The sequence below is a fragment of the Pseudonaja textilis genome, chromosome 11, assembly GCF_049901715.1.
Source record: "Pseudonaja textilis isolate UNSWEBS1 chromosome 11, rPseTex1.2, whole genome shotgun sequence".
NCBI lineage: Eukaryota > Metazoa > Chordata > Lepidosauria > Squamata > Elapidae > Pseudonaja > Pseudonaja textilis.
In genome coordinates, this window is record NC_142000.1 from 7094560 (window position 1) to 7107914 (window position 13355).

The 13355-nt window shown below is 41.2% G+C and overlaps 1 protein-coding gene across 1 annotated transcript in view; it reads left to right on the top strand.

Moving 5' to 3' along the window:
- Nucleotides 1-13355, top strand: part of PKD1L3 (polycystin 1 like 3, transient receptor potential channel interacting) — a 57790-nt gene that overhangs the window by 16019 nt on the left and 28416 nt on the right. The window contains exons 14-24 of the mRNA XM_087940788.1: nucleotides 157-298; nucleotides 1747-1965; nucleotides 2151-2411; nucleotides 4458-4639; nucleotides 5375-5500; nucleotides 7341-7523; nucleotides 7932-8056; nucleotides 8728-8854; nucleotides 9810-9941; nucleotides 11170-11395; nucleotides 12125-12318. Of these exons, the coding sequence (XP_087796914.1) occupies nucleotides 157-298; nucleotides 1747-1965; nucleotides 2151-2411; nucleotides 4458-4639; nucleotides 5375-5500; nucleotides 7341-7523; nucleotides 7932-8056; nucleotides 8728-8854; nucleotides 9810-9941; nucleotides 11170-11395; nucleotides 12125-12318 (1917 nt within the window). The remainder of the gene's footprint in view (nucleotides 1-156; nucleotides 299-1746; nucleotides 1966-2150; nucleotides 2412-4457; nucleotides 4640-5374; nucleotides 5501-7340; nucleotides 7524-7931; nucleotides 8057-8727; nucleotides 8855-9809; nucleotides 9942-11169; nucleotides 11396-12124; nucleotides 12319-13355) is intronic.

Below are 13355 nucleotides of genomic sequence, written 5' to 3' on the forward strand. Positions count from 1 at the left end.
AGAAGAGTTTAATTTCACCATTTGAGAATGAGGTGAAGCAAATAGTCCTGCCTAGTGGACATACAGTAGCATATTTGGAAGAGATGATGGCTACTAAAAATTGGATATTTTTTAATTCCTGTTTTTCTTCGACTTTCATTTGATTTCCTTTCTCAGTCTAATCTGCTTCCTCCAGGATGCAACTTAAATGGTTTCCCACAAAGCTCACTCACTTTTCTTCAGAATGATACTGAAGTTCTTGTCCTGAACAGCTCGTTCTTGCAATCACATGGCGAAGCCTTTCAAATCAGAGCAACAGGTATTGGTCACTAAAATTTAGTGGTTGTTTTTTTTAAACTGGCAGTTTTTAGTGTCGCGCTGATAATTGTTAATTGTTATGTTAATGGCTAGTTTTGGACTTATGAACTTTCCAAGTATTTACAAGTGCTCCTTGACTTAGAACAAGTTGCTTAGTGGACTATTCAGAGTTATGATGGGCCCCTCAAAAGATAGTCATAATCCAATTTTGAAGTTTTGATTTCAGATCACATGATCACTATCTAGAATATGACTATTGTAGACTAGATCTAGTCAACGATTGCTTGTCAACTATCTTGCCTTTATAGCTGTTTGCATGTAGGTCATATGACCTTGATTTGTTTTGCCCATTGAATTTGCTTAACAACCATGCTTTTCACTTAACAACTGCCACAAAAAAGTCATAAAATCTGACACACTGACACTCAATGACTGAAATAACTTATGACCATAATTCTGGGATCAATTACAAGATCAACTGTCTTGCTCTTATTATTAATTCAATTTCAATCCAGTTTACTGTAGTCCTAGACCAGCACAAGTAGAGTGCTCTGTGAATATATACTGTATATATAAAATCTATCTTGAGAGATGATAAATAAAGTTTAAGACAATATTTAAATATGTTTATAAAACAACCCACCCAACATCTATAAGTGAGGTCCAGTCTATATTAAATTGTAACATAGATACTAAGATTATATTAACCTTTTATTATGAAAATACCATATTTTAAACCCCTCCTTGGAATAGAGAATGGCCAACATTTGTTTTGTGTAAAAATCACATGTTCATCTGAAAGCAACTCCAACTAATATGAAAGGAAATAAAAATTGAATTATTGGATTTCTGGTTTCTCCCTTTTTATACATCTGCTAAATTAGCAATATTTGTAGACATTTAGCCTCCATTAGAGACTGTAAGTGATTATATTTATTATGTTGTGTGACATGTAGTATGTATGGGAACCATCCTTGCTTAAATCTGATTAAACTTCTTTTGTGTATATGTATTTGCCGTAGTTGCAAATTCTCCAAGTTTAAGTTTTCAAACATATATTATCGGAATCCCATTGTTCTTCCAATTCTGAGCAAAAACCGATTTTTTCCCTGCTAACTTGGAGATGATCTTTTAAAGGTACTTTCAAATCCCAAGTTCTTTTTTCAAAAGTTGACACCAAACATTTTAAGTAGCTTTGCGTTAACTCCATAAACCTTGCAATTCAGCTGAAGTAAGTCATAACGTACTATATCAATAACATTTCTATTCTGTTCTAAGTAATAACCTGTAAAAAAGGTTGAGAAAGGAATTGTAGATGGGAATAGTAATAAAATAACCTGTTTTTTTTAGTAAAGATACGTGTGTTTGATTTAAAAAGAGCCAGGGTACATTTTAGTGCCCAATCACGATGTACATCACAGTAAACCAATTTTTGTTTCAAAATTTCAGTTGTGACTGAGAACAAATATGGAGAAGAAACCTACATTGTCAGCTCAGTGCCTCCTCCGGTAGCTCCAGAATGTTCTGTTTCTCCTCCTCAAGGATCAGTACTCAACAGCTTCTCCATCTCCTGCCAGTCTTCCTGCCTGTTGGGCCAGTGCCTCCGAACTGACAGCTCTTCATTCACATATTGCTTCTACCTGGAACCAAGTGAGAACCAGTTATTGGGTTGATACCTCAAGGTCCTTCTTTAACTAAAGGACTGTGATGGAATGTAGTCCGGATTCCCAGGTGGGAAGGGAGTGCGTTCCAGAGGAACAAGAGACAGCAAAGTTTAGGTAATTTGTGTTGGAGGGAGGAGGAGCGTTCAGACAGCTTAGATTGGTTCATTAGCCCTTCTTTAATTGCTTAAGGAAATTTCCTTTTTCATTTGGTGAGTCCAATCTTGCATCTGAGTCCACTTCCTTCTTTCTTGTTCTTTTCAGATTCTCTCCTTCACTGTGGGCAAGATCCAGCCCTACCCTTGGTCTACCTTCCATTGGGAGAAGAAGACAACGACTTTGTTCTACAGATTAAAATTTCAGTGACCAATAATTATGGCCATATTGTTTATTCAAATGCCACCGTAAGGGTGAGTGATGACCTTGGTTACCTTCCCAACTTTTTGCCTTCATGTCCATAGACTTCATCATCCAGGACAAGGAGAAATAAATGATTTGAACCAACTTTCTAAGATTTTCTCCCCCAAATTGACACTTTTTAAAAACCTTCCTAGTGCCTTCATGTTCACAAAAAGATAGGTTTTTTTTAAAAAAAAATGGCCATTCATCATTTAAACTTCAACATTGTCAGCTCTTCTTTTTAATAGTTATTTTATTAAAAAAAATTACAATTGCAGTAATAAAAACCAATACAAAGTAAAAAAATAAAAAAAGTGCAAAAAAGAAAATTATAGAATGAAAAATAGAAAAGAAAAAAAAGGTGTATAGTAAAGAAAAAGAAAAAATATATACAGAAAATAACTTTCTCTTTCACCACAGGTATGGGTATAATTTTTTACTAACTTATTACCTGCTCTTAAAAACACAACAATATGATTTCTTCCTATATTTTCTTCCTGTATCTTATCTCGTAACAAATCAGCCAAAGTCCATTACTTCTACTGCAGTCTTGGCTCTGCTTTTAATTATCTCTGAAAGTCAACAATGCCTTCATGTCCAGGAAGCATATTGTATTTCCTGAGAAGAGTTCCCCAACAGAGACAGGAGGTCTATTTAATACAAGCAGTCCTTGTTTAGTGTCTGCCTCTTTTAACAACCATTCACAGTTATTGCCAGTCCCAATTCTGGACGCTAAATGAAGGGTACCTATAATAGTTTGTTGAATAAACTCACAATTGGTTTCATGAACATGCTGAGTTAGAACCTAAGTAAGTATGTCGGTAACAATAGTAAGTAATAAACATTGGACAGCACTTAGAAAACAGGAGCATTGACAACATTTCCACCCATCAGTTATAAAAGCATTACAACATCCTAGTTCTTGGGAAGAATTCAGTGTGCATAAAAGCCAACACAGGCTAAATAATTGGCAGCTGTGATTTCATAATGTTGTGTATATAATAATTTATTAAAGATGTATGTCCCCTAAGTCTCAGGGACTCTGGGCACTAGGAGTGAAGGATGTGATAGACAACTCTACGCCCCACCCCCAAACCAGAGGTGGTATTCAGCAGGTTCTGACCAGTTCTGGAGAACCGGTAGCAGAAATTTTGAGTAGTTCGGAGAACCAGTAGCAGAAATTTTGAGTAGTTCGGAGAACCAGTAGCAGAAATTTTGAGTAGTTCAGAATACCACTTCTGACTGGCCCTGTCCCCATCTATTCTCTGCCTCCCAAGTCTGAGCTGATAGCCTGGATCTTCTTTTGTTGCCCTGCACAGGAGAACAGAGCTGGAAAGCACGTTAAGTGGGGGGGGGGAGGGAATAGAGGTTTTGCAGTATCCTTCCCCTGCCACGCCCACCAAGCCACGCCCACCAAGTCATGCCCACAGAACCAGTAGTAAAAAAAATGGAATCCCACCACTGCCCTAAACCCGTGATGGCGAACCTAGGGCATGGGTGCCAGAGGTGACACGCAGAGTCCTCTCCCAGGGCAGACAAGCCATTGCCCCAGTTTAGTTTAGTTTACTTTATTGTCTTTGCACCTCATACAATGAAGTTGAATACCATCTTCAATGTACATTATGACTATGAAAATAAACAGAACCACACATCCTTCACATTCTATACAATGAATTGAAAACCCCTTGATATTGCATTAATATTGTACTATACGGTAGAATTCAAAAGAGCAACTGCCCTGGGATAGAAGCTGTTTTTCAGCCTGTTTGTCCTTGTTTTTATTATCCTGTACCGTCTGCCAGGTGGTCATAGTTCAAAAAAAGGGTGCCCAGGATAAGATGGCACAGCTCAGCTCTGTCGTAAATGTGCGTGTGTCTCCCACCAGTCAGTGGTCTTTGGGTCTCTGCTGTGCATGCATGGGGTGGGGGCGGGGCACATGCATGGGAGCAGGGTACATGTGTGGGGCATATGTATCATGCACGGGAGGTACATGCACGTTGCATTTTGGCGAAGCGCATTCACACGCTTTGGGCACCCGGTGCCGAAAAGGTTAGCCATCCCTGCCCTAAACCATCTTGTTTTGCCAGGTTCAACCTGAAGATCTAAACAGTGGGAACCAAACTTTGCAGGCCATGATTTTGGAAAAATCAAACAGCATCCTGAGAGGAGAGAATAACAGCATGTCCCTCTTTCAGCTGTATAAGTCGGTTTCTTCTGTTCTTAACCAAGACACGAAAGAAGCCACTTTTAATTCATCTCTGCAGACAGATACGCGGAAAGAGGTTTGTCTTTTGAGCTTCTCTTTTCTCCAAAGCACCAGAGGGCAGGACAAGAAGTAATGGGTGGAAGATCATTAAAGAGAGATCCAACCTAGAACTAGGTTGAAAGAAATTTCCTGACAGTGAGAACAATCAAGGGAATGTTATTGTCATGCCCCTAGTGGAGTCTGACTCTGAGGAACAGCCCACGGAGTGGAAGTGTGGCTCTGGAGGTTGTGGAGGAGGCTGGGGAAGGGCAGAGGCCATCTGGGCAGTCAGAGGAGGACCCAGGCCCATCCCCTCTCCATCCTAGGGCACACAGGGAGGAGAGGACAAGGGAGAGACGTGGTCTACTCGGCAGGAGAAGGCCTTGATCCTCCTTCACAGGCTGCAGCTGTGTCAACTGAATAAGAGTTTGGACCTGCGTATTGGCAAATGCTGGAAACAAATTGTGTAAATATCTCTAGTTTATAGTTCCTCTCTGAGTTTGGCATCCTTCCCAGAGTGTGTTATCTGTGGACATCCACCAGCCCTGATCTTGCCTGGTTTGCGTTGCTTTTCTCCTTCTTCATGTAACTGTTTGTGTGGGAGTGTTTTTGTCTTCCGTCAAAGATATTCAGAGCTTGGAAGCAAAGTGAAGGAATAAAAGGGGCTTCACCTGTTTTCTGTGACTATGTTTGTTTTGTATCCCACCCTGGGTCATCACAGTTATTCAGTGTTCTGCGTCCTTCCTTTCACGGCCTCTCCTTGTCTCTCAAGCTTAGAGAACTAATGCTGACAACCCTCTCCGTGGTTAATGTCACATCGATGCAGACGGCCCTCAAAATGTCAGAAGTCCTCAAGGAAATAACATACAGGAGCGAAGAGCTCTCTTCTTCTGCACAGGTGAGTAGGCAGCTGAGAAGGTGCCTTCTGACTAGAGGTGATATTCAGCAGGTTCTGACCAGTTCTGGAGAACCAGTAGCGGGAATTTTGAGTGGTTTGGAGAACCGGAAAATGCCACCTCTGACTGGCCCCGCCAACCCCCTCTACTCTCTGCCTCCCATTGAGTCCCAGCTGATCGGCTGGCTTTTCTTTGGTTGCCCCGCACAGGAGAACAGAGCTGGAAAGCAGGTTAGTAGGGCGGGGAGGGAATGGGGATTTAGCACTATCCTTCCCCTGCCGTGCCCACTAAGCCATGTCCATCAAGCCACGTCCACAGAACTGTAAGTAAAAAAAAAATTTAATCCCTCCACTGCTTCTGACCTCTAGATAAAGCAACCCAGACTGTAACAAGGATGTCAGAAGTGGGTCACTTCTGAAGTGAATGTGGGTCACTTCAGAAAATATTCCACAGCCTGCAAAAGGGGTGGGTGGGTGGGAATTAAAAAGAGGGGGGTCACAAAGAGGAAATGGATAGGAACAATTTCATTTACTTTTCTTTTAGAAGTAGAGCAAAGCATTAACCAGCCAACATGGCAAGATTGGACAATAATAGCCAGCCCCAAAATTGCGGTTCTTAAGTGAGACATTGGTTAAGTGAGTTTGCCCCCATTTTACATCCTTTCTTGCCACAGTTGTTAAGTGAGTCACTGCAGTTGATAAGTTAGTAACCCACCCGTTAAGTGAATCTAGCTTCCCCCATTGGCTTTGCTTGTGGGGAAGATCATAGAAGGAGATCACACGATCCCGGAACATTGCAGCCGTCATAAATATGAGTTGGTTGCCAAGCATCAAAATTTTGATCACATGATCGTGGGGAATGCTGCAAAGGTCGTAACTGTGAAAAACAATCATAAGTCACATTTTCTAGTTCTGTTGTAATTTTGAACAGTCATTAAATGAACTGCTGTAAATCGAGGACTTTCTGTATTCTGTGAAAGAATCTGAACTATTAACGAAGGGTCCTTGGTGCTCTCTGAGCTTGGTTGTTTTCTTGCAGATGTTTCATTACCCAATATATATATATATAAAAGTGAAATACCACTCACGCATCATCACAAAATCTCCAGAACCGTAAAGCCTACAAATTTGAAACTTGGCACATATGTTCCTTTTTGCTTATGGGTGCTCATTAAGAAAGGATTTTTTGAAATGACCATCAGAGCATTAGCATTTCATATATTATTATTAACACGCTCTGATGCTAAGGAGTTCTACTCTCCCTCCCCACCTGGAAAGAAATCTGTTCCAAATGCAAAACACAAGCAGAAGAGAGGAGTTTCGGTTTCAGTTTTAGTTTCACAGCACCAAGCAGCTTTAGTACAGAAGAGTTGAGCTAAGCTACGCCCAGGCTTCTTTCTTTCTCCTTCTTGCTCACACAGCAAATACTGCTTTGGTTTCCAAACAGCCCTCAACTCTCTCACACACTGACAGGACACTAGCCAGATGAATACCGATAATAGATGCTGGCAGGCAAAGGCGGAATTTTTTCCTCTATTTTCCTCCCCAAAAACTAAACCCGATCACATAGTTTCATAGCGAAGCACAAGTATCAAGCCAGTTAGGTAATATTATTGATGCTTTGAGGACCCCTCATTTCAATCCTGAGCTACAAATATTCTCCTTTATTGGGAACTATTAACAGTCAAAGCAAATTGGCACTAGATAAGAGTCAACAGGATTCAAGGAAGGCTAGGCTTAAGATCTTTTCTGGGAGTGAAGGGACTTGAGACTGATAACACACTTGACCTCTCCCTCAGTCGCAGTATGGTCATCTCCAGAAGCCTCTTTTTCTCCTATCTAGGTGGAAGCTAGTCACACTCTGAAGAGTGTTAGTGAATCCTTACTGATGGTGGACACAGAAGATGGAGAAGATCATCTAAAGCGCAAGGAAGCTGCCAGCTATCTTTTCAGTGCAGTAAGCAACGTCCTGGAAGCTACTGTGCAGAATGGAACAGAAGAAGCCTCTGTCTCCGAAATGGCACAGGTGAGGGTGTGATGAATCAGGTGTGTTGCCTTGCATTTACATGCCTCTGCAAATCTTGTTGGTATCTTCATTCCCCATTTATGGTCCCAAGTGATGTACGGCATGTTCTGGATCCTCTCCTAAAATAGGTGCTTGTCTTTTCACCCACAGTTATCATTAGCAGGCTGCGTGTACTTTTTAAGAGATCTTCAGTCACATTGGAGGGTAGCAATTTATGGTGTGATTTTCCCATTTCCTACTTTGTAAATGGTTAGAGGCATCCAAAATTTAAAACAGTGTTCCATTAGATAACCGTTCGATGGATATCACAGGTGGGGACACTGGTATCCACTGAAATATCTTTAGGGGGCTCCGTTCTACCTGACTTAAAGGACTCTTACAGAATCTAGTTTATTTCTTCTGCCATAGAATTCAGTTTCGCAAGAACTCATAACCACAGTTGAAAATCTTCAGAGTGCTCTCCTTTTTGGAAAATTGCCCGACAACGAGCCTTTGGTGCTAACAGCTCCTTCTGCAGCTATGTATATCAACAGGTAATCCATCTCAACTGTTTTCCATTTCTGTTTAGGAAAGACGAATTATATCATTGTTATCCTGGGTTGCAAACTTTCTTATGACCACCCGGGAAAAGATGGGAGAGAGGAAGGGAGGGAGGGAGGAAGGAAGGAAGGAAGGATCCTAGTTTGTTTCATAAAGTGCATTTCTGAGTTTATGCATTGTGTTATACCCAAAATAAACTGATTTCACTTAGCATTTTTTTTATTTTCTTAGAAGTAGCTTCTCAGAATGATTTCCTAGATCTTCTGTTTAGGCTCCTTAAGATGGAGATGTCAGGAACAAACCAAGGTTTATCTCGTCCTTTCTGCTCATTTCTGGTCTCACCTGATAGCCCTTCCCTTCCCTTCGATCACTGCAGGGCACATTAAATCATAAACCATGGTAAACATTATCCAGATCCCTACAATGCACTAAACATAACTCAAAGTCAAACAGCCACATTCTTACTTACAGAGTGTTATGAAGTCAGTTTCTCACTTGTTTCTTATTTCTCCTCTTAAGAGAGCATAAAAGAAGACCAAGGGAGGAGCCATTACTCATAAATCGATCCCTTTCACCCAATGCATCGTGCCACTGAGGATCTGCGTGTTTGCTTTTCTGCCTTGTCTTCTCACCTGTCTTTGTTTTCCGACCCTTTCGTGTCAAGGTTGCAGACCGAGAATGTCAACAGCACAGCGATTAAAATCTCCAACTCCAGTTCTGCTTCTTTCACGCTCCCTTCTGCTTCTTCTCTCAGCATCTCTGGAGACAGCGATGAGACGGTGGACATTAGGGCAAGCCTGCACTTTTATGGGGGTTTTCTTTGCTCCGGGAATGGGTTTTCTTCTGGCCTTGAAATGTTTCTTCATTTTTAATTAGAGTTTAAATGTTGAAGTAGCAGTGATGGGCCATATGACCATCTCTCCTCCTTTTATTTCATTCAAATCAAGATTGACTTCTGGCAACCATTTTGGAAAAGTCTCTGCAGGTTTCTTGGCAAGATCTCAGAAGTGATTTGCTGTCATGCCCCTGTCAGAGTCTGAATCCAAGAAGGAGGCTGGACAACTGACAGGGAGGGAGAGTGTGGCTCCATTGGCTGTGGAGGAGGCTGGGGAAGGGCAAAGTCTGGCTGGGCAGAGCAGGGAAGAGATAGAACAAGGGAGAGGGAGGTCAGGGGAAGAACCAAGCCCACTCCCTCTTCATCCTAGGGCACGCAGGGAGGAACAGAAAAGAGAGCAATATGAGTTGCGTGGCTTAGGGGGAGGAAAGGGCCTTGATTCCCTTCATTAGCCACAGCTGGGAAAACAGTTGATAAGAAAGGCAGTCTGCGTTCTGCAGGCTGCTGGGAGCAAACATGACTTTATCTGGTGTTGTTGTTGCTTATCTGTGTTCCTGGTGTCTTCCCAACCATGTGAGTTTTGCCGTGTCTTCAAGTCTGAAATTCTTGCTCCTGCCCTGCCTAACTAATTACTTCAGTTTGGCTTGTTTGGACTTTAAGTTACAATTTGTGTTGACCATGTTTTTAACTTAAGGCTGTTCCTGGGAGAGTTTTTCTCCAGCCAGAAGATAACCTGGACATTGGGGGTAAAGTTGGAGATAATAAAGGGACTCCAACTGATTATCTGACTGTGTTGACTTTGGGCCACGCCCCGGGTTGTCACATTTGCCATTGCATCCTTCCAAGGGCTGAGAGACAAGGACTGGCCCTTATCTGAAGAAATTTTGACCATTAACTTTCCCTTCTTGCAGATGGTGAGCTTCTCAGTGAATCCCTTTTCCTCAAGTGACTCATTTGATATCAATGGAGCTGTTGGAGGACTGACTCTCACCAGCCTAGATGGACTGGTCATTCCAGTGTATGACCTGTCAGAAGATATTGAGGTAATTTTTCTCCTCTGTGTGCTTTCCACCCCTTAGGGCAGGGGTGTCAAACTGTTCAAGGTCCGTGGACCACATCCAGCCCTCATAGATCTAGCCCGCAGGCCTGCCCTAGAAACAATGAAGGACTGGCCTGTGGTGCTTTTGCCAGTGAAAACAGAGCTTGGGACGGCCACGTGTGGCCCACCCGGTCTCTGTTTTTGCTGGCAGAGGGCTTCAGGAGGCCATCACAGTTGAAAACAGAGTCTCAATCAGGGATGGAATTCTACCAGTTCGCACCTATTCGCTAGAACTGGTTGTTAACATTCTAAGCAGTTCAGAGAACCAGTTGTTAGAAGAAATTACTGGCCTAATCCTGCAAGGAAGCCAGGAAGGAAACATTCTGGTGTTGCTTACAGAAACTGCCTCTCTGTTAACCCTTATTCTTGGCAGCATTAGACTTCCTGTCTCAGGAACGTCTCTGGAGTTTTTTTTCCCCTCCTTTGCTGGTACTTTGCTTGTGTGGAGTGACCATTCAAAGTTACAATGGCACTGAAAAAAGTGACTTATGACCATTTTCTACGCTTACGACTGTTGCAGCATCCCCATAGTCATGAGAGGCAAGGCCTTGATGTGAGTGATATTGAGTTGGCCACGCCCAGCCAATAACATGACCACCAAGCCATGTCCACCCAGTCACATGACCACCAACCCACAACCACCAACTAAGCCATGGCCACAGAACCGGCTGTTAAAAAGTTTGATTCCTACCCCTGGTCTCAATGATCTGGCCATACTCACCTTGGCCCTCCGAGGTCAAACATAACCTGATGCGGCCCTCAATGAAATTGAGCTTAATAACCTTGCCTTAGGGGGTTTGCTGAAGACAAATTTGTCCTGTGTCCTGATGGTTTTGTTTTTTCTTCTTCTACATTTTTAGTCCCCCTATTAAACTGGTAATACCAGAGTTGAGAAAGATCAGAATGGAAAATACTAAATATTCTACTAGCATTCTACATCTCTCCATTTTCTTTCAAGTTATTCACTCTCTCCTCCAATCTTCAATATTTAGGAGACAGAAACACCTTCTCTATTTATCCCATCGTCCTTAAGTTTGTAAAATGTTGGCGTAAATCACAGAGCAAGGCTATAGTTAGTGCTATCCTTTCACGTGTAAATGCTTATGATTTATTTTTAAGGCTCTCAAGGTATGAATAGATCTCCAGAGCTAATTGGTTAACTTTAACCATAGATAAGGTTACCCAGGAGCCCTGCAACTCAAGAGGACAAGAATATATTGAACCTGGGAAATTTCACAGCTGTCCAAGTCAACGTGACTTCAGCAGACTCCTCTCTGGTGATTTACCTGGAGATGGATCAAAATATTCCACTTATCCTTTATTTGGGATATGATTATCTTCCCAACGAGACTGATCATGAACTGATGGCACGTCTTCCTCACAACAGAAATACCAGAGGTAAAATAAAATACTCTCACACATTTTTAAAGCTCAGTCAATAATGTTTTGTTGAGTAAGCCATAATGATTACCCATAATGGCTTGGATCAGACCTAAAACTACATCTTTAACAACATTATGACATCATTTGGTGGTCCTCAGCATGGGGTTTGAGTTTGACGATGTCATTGTGTACTTTGAATCCACCTGTCTTCCTAACCTGCCTATTTTTTTCGTGATTAATTAAAAATAGAAAATTAGCATTCTGAAAATAAAATAGTTAACTTTCAGTGTTTTATTTTTGTTTGGAAAATTTCTGTTTGAAGTGAGGCAAAAACATTTTTTTTGCCCAATATTTTTTGTATAAATACACAAGAGACTTCAAAAACAATTCTGCATGTTCTAAGACTGGTTTCCTAATCAGATAACACTCTTGCTGAAATTGATCTGCTTTTATAAACCGGTGATTGTATTTATTCGTGGTTTAAATCCCAGATTTATTCAACTATTTATCTGATTTCTACATGGCTTTATCTGATATTGATGAAGTCAACTCAAAGGGCATCAAATTTGATCCCTCTAGAATTCAAAAACTGGTAAATGATTTTGTAATGAGTGTCAATTATTTTGTAACTGTTGTGCCGCCATAAGGATATTTAATGTAGAACCTGAATTTGTGGGGAAAAAAACCACAGCTAACAAATACTTACTGTCGTTGTTTTTTGTTGGTTTGTTTTTTGCAACTCAGATGAGGTATATTCCTGGGTACTTCACTCAGAAGATCTGATATTTGGAGAAGGAATGTATTATTTTGTAGTGAGACCAGACACAGAACTAGACATCCTTGCTTCCAATGAAATGAATATCTCCGTCACTTGCTTTGTGTCCCAGTGCGTATTCTGGGATGAGCACCAAAAGAGTTGGAATAGCTATGGATGCCGCGTAAGTAGAGAGAAGTAGAAATATTGGAATACTTAATGGAGATGTATTGCTAGGCAACGTTTTTCTCTGATGTAAAACCTTTTAGATATACCGGGACTGCAAGTTTTGAATATTGGGAGTAATATTACTAACATTTCTGGAGAATGCAGGCTATGGACAGCTATTTTATTTTAAGACTTATTTTCCTCTCAGTCAAAAGTAAATAACCTGATTTTAAATGCAGATGTTATTGAAACTAGGACTAAATGGGAAGTGTTTCTTTTGCCTAAAAGAGAAACATGTGTAGTCCTTTATTGTCAGACACAAAGAATCAGGACCATAAGTTAAATTGTAGCTCAGAAAGATTTATTGCTCTAAATACAAAAATCTGGTCAATGAATGGTCAACACTACATTGGTGCTAGATAAGGGCCAACTGAATTCAGGGAGGGCTGTACTTGAGCCTCCTGTGGGCAATGCAAGGATTCTAAACTGATGACGCCTTTTGTTCCACCCTCCAGGTCTGCCTGCTTTCTATAATAGAGAGTCAAAGCAAGAAAATAATTAGTGTTTCTCCACCTAATGTCACTTTCCCTGAATAATAAGCAATTTATTATGGCTTCATCTCCTGCTCCTTATCTCAGTTACTGATATTGGAATGTCTCTGAGTTTTTAGTCCTGCTTCTAAACAAAGCCTTCAAGTCACAATGTTCCAAAATCTCCATACACACAACTCAGTCCACCACACCGTTTTTTTTTCACACTTTCACAAGACATTCCAAGCATTTTCTCCTGATGTTTTTTCATGTCCCAGCTTGGAATCTCTCGATGGGACAGGCTGGGACCTTGCTCCATTCCATTCCACGTAAAACATATCCTGCAGCATCTGAAATGCCCTTTCTTCTCTGCTTTTCCTCTCTGTTTTTTATATTCCATATCTACGGCATGTATGTGCCCCTTTACAGAGGCATTCTTAGCGTCTTCTGCTTTTCTGCTCACGTGTTTTTTGTTTTATTTTGTTTTGTGCTGAACTATCAGCCTTCCCTAAAAACAATCTAT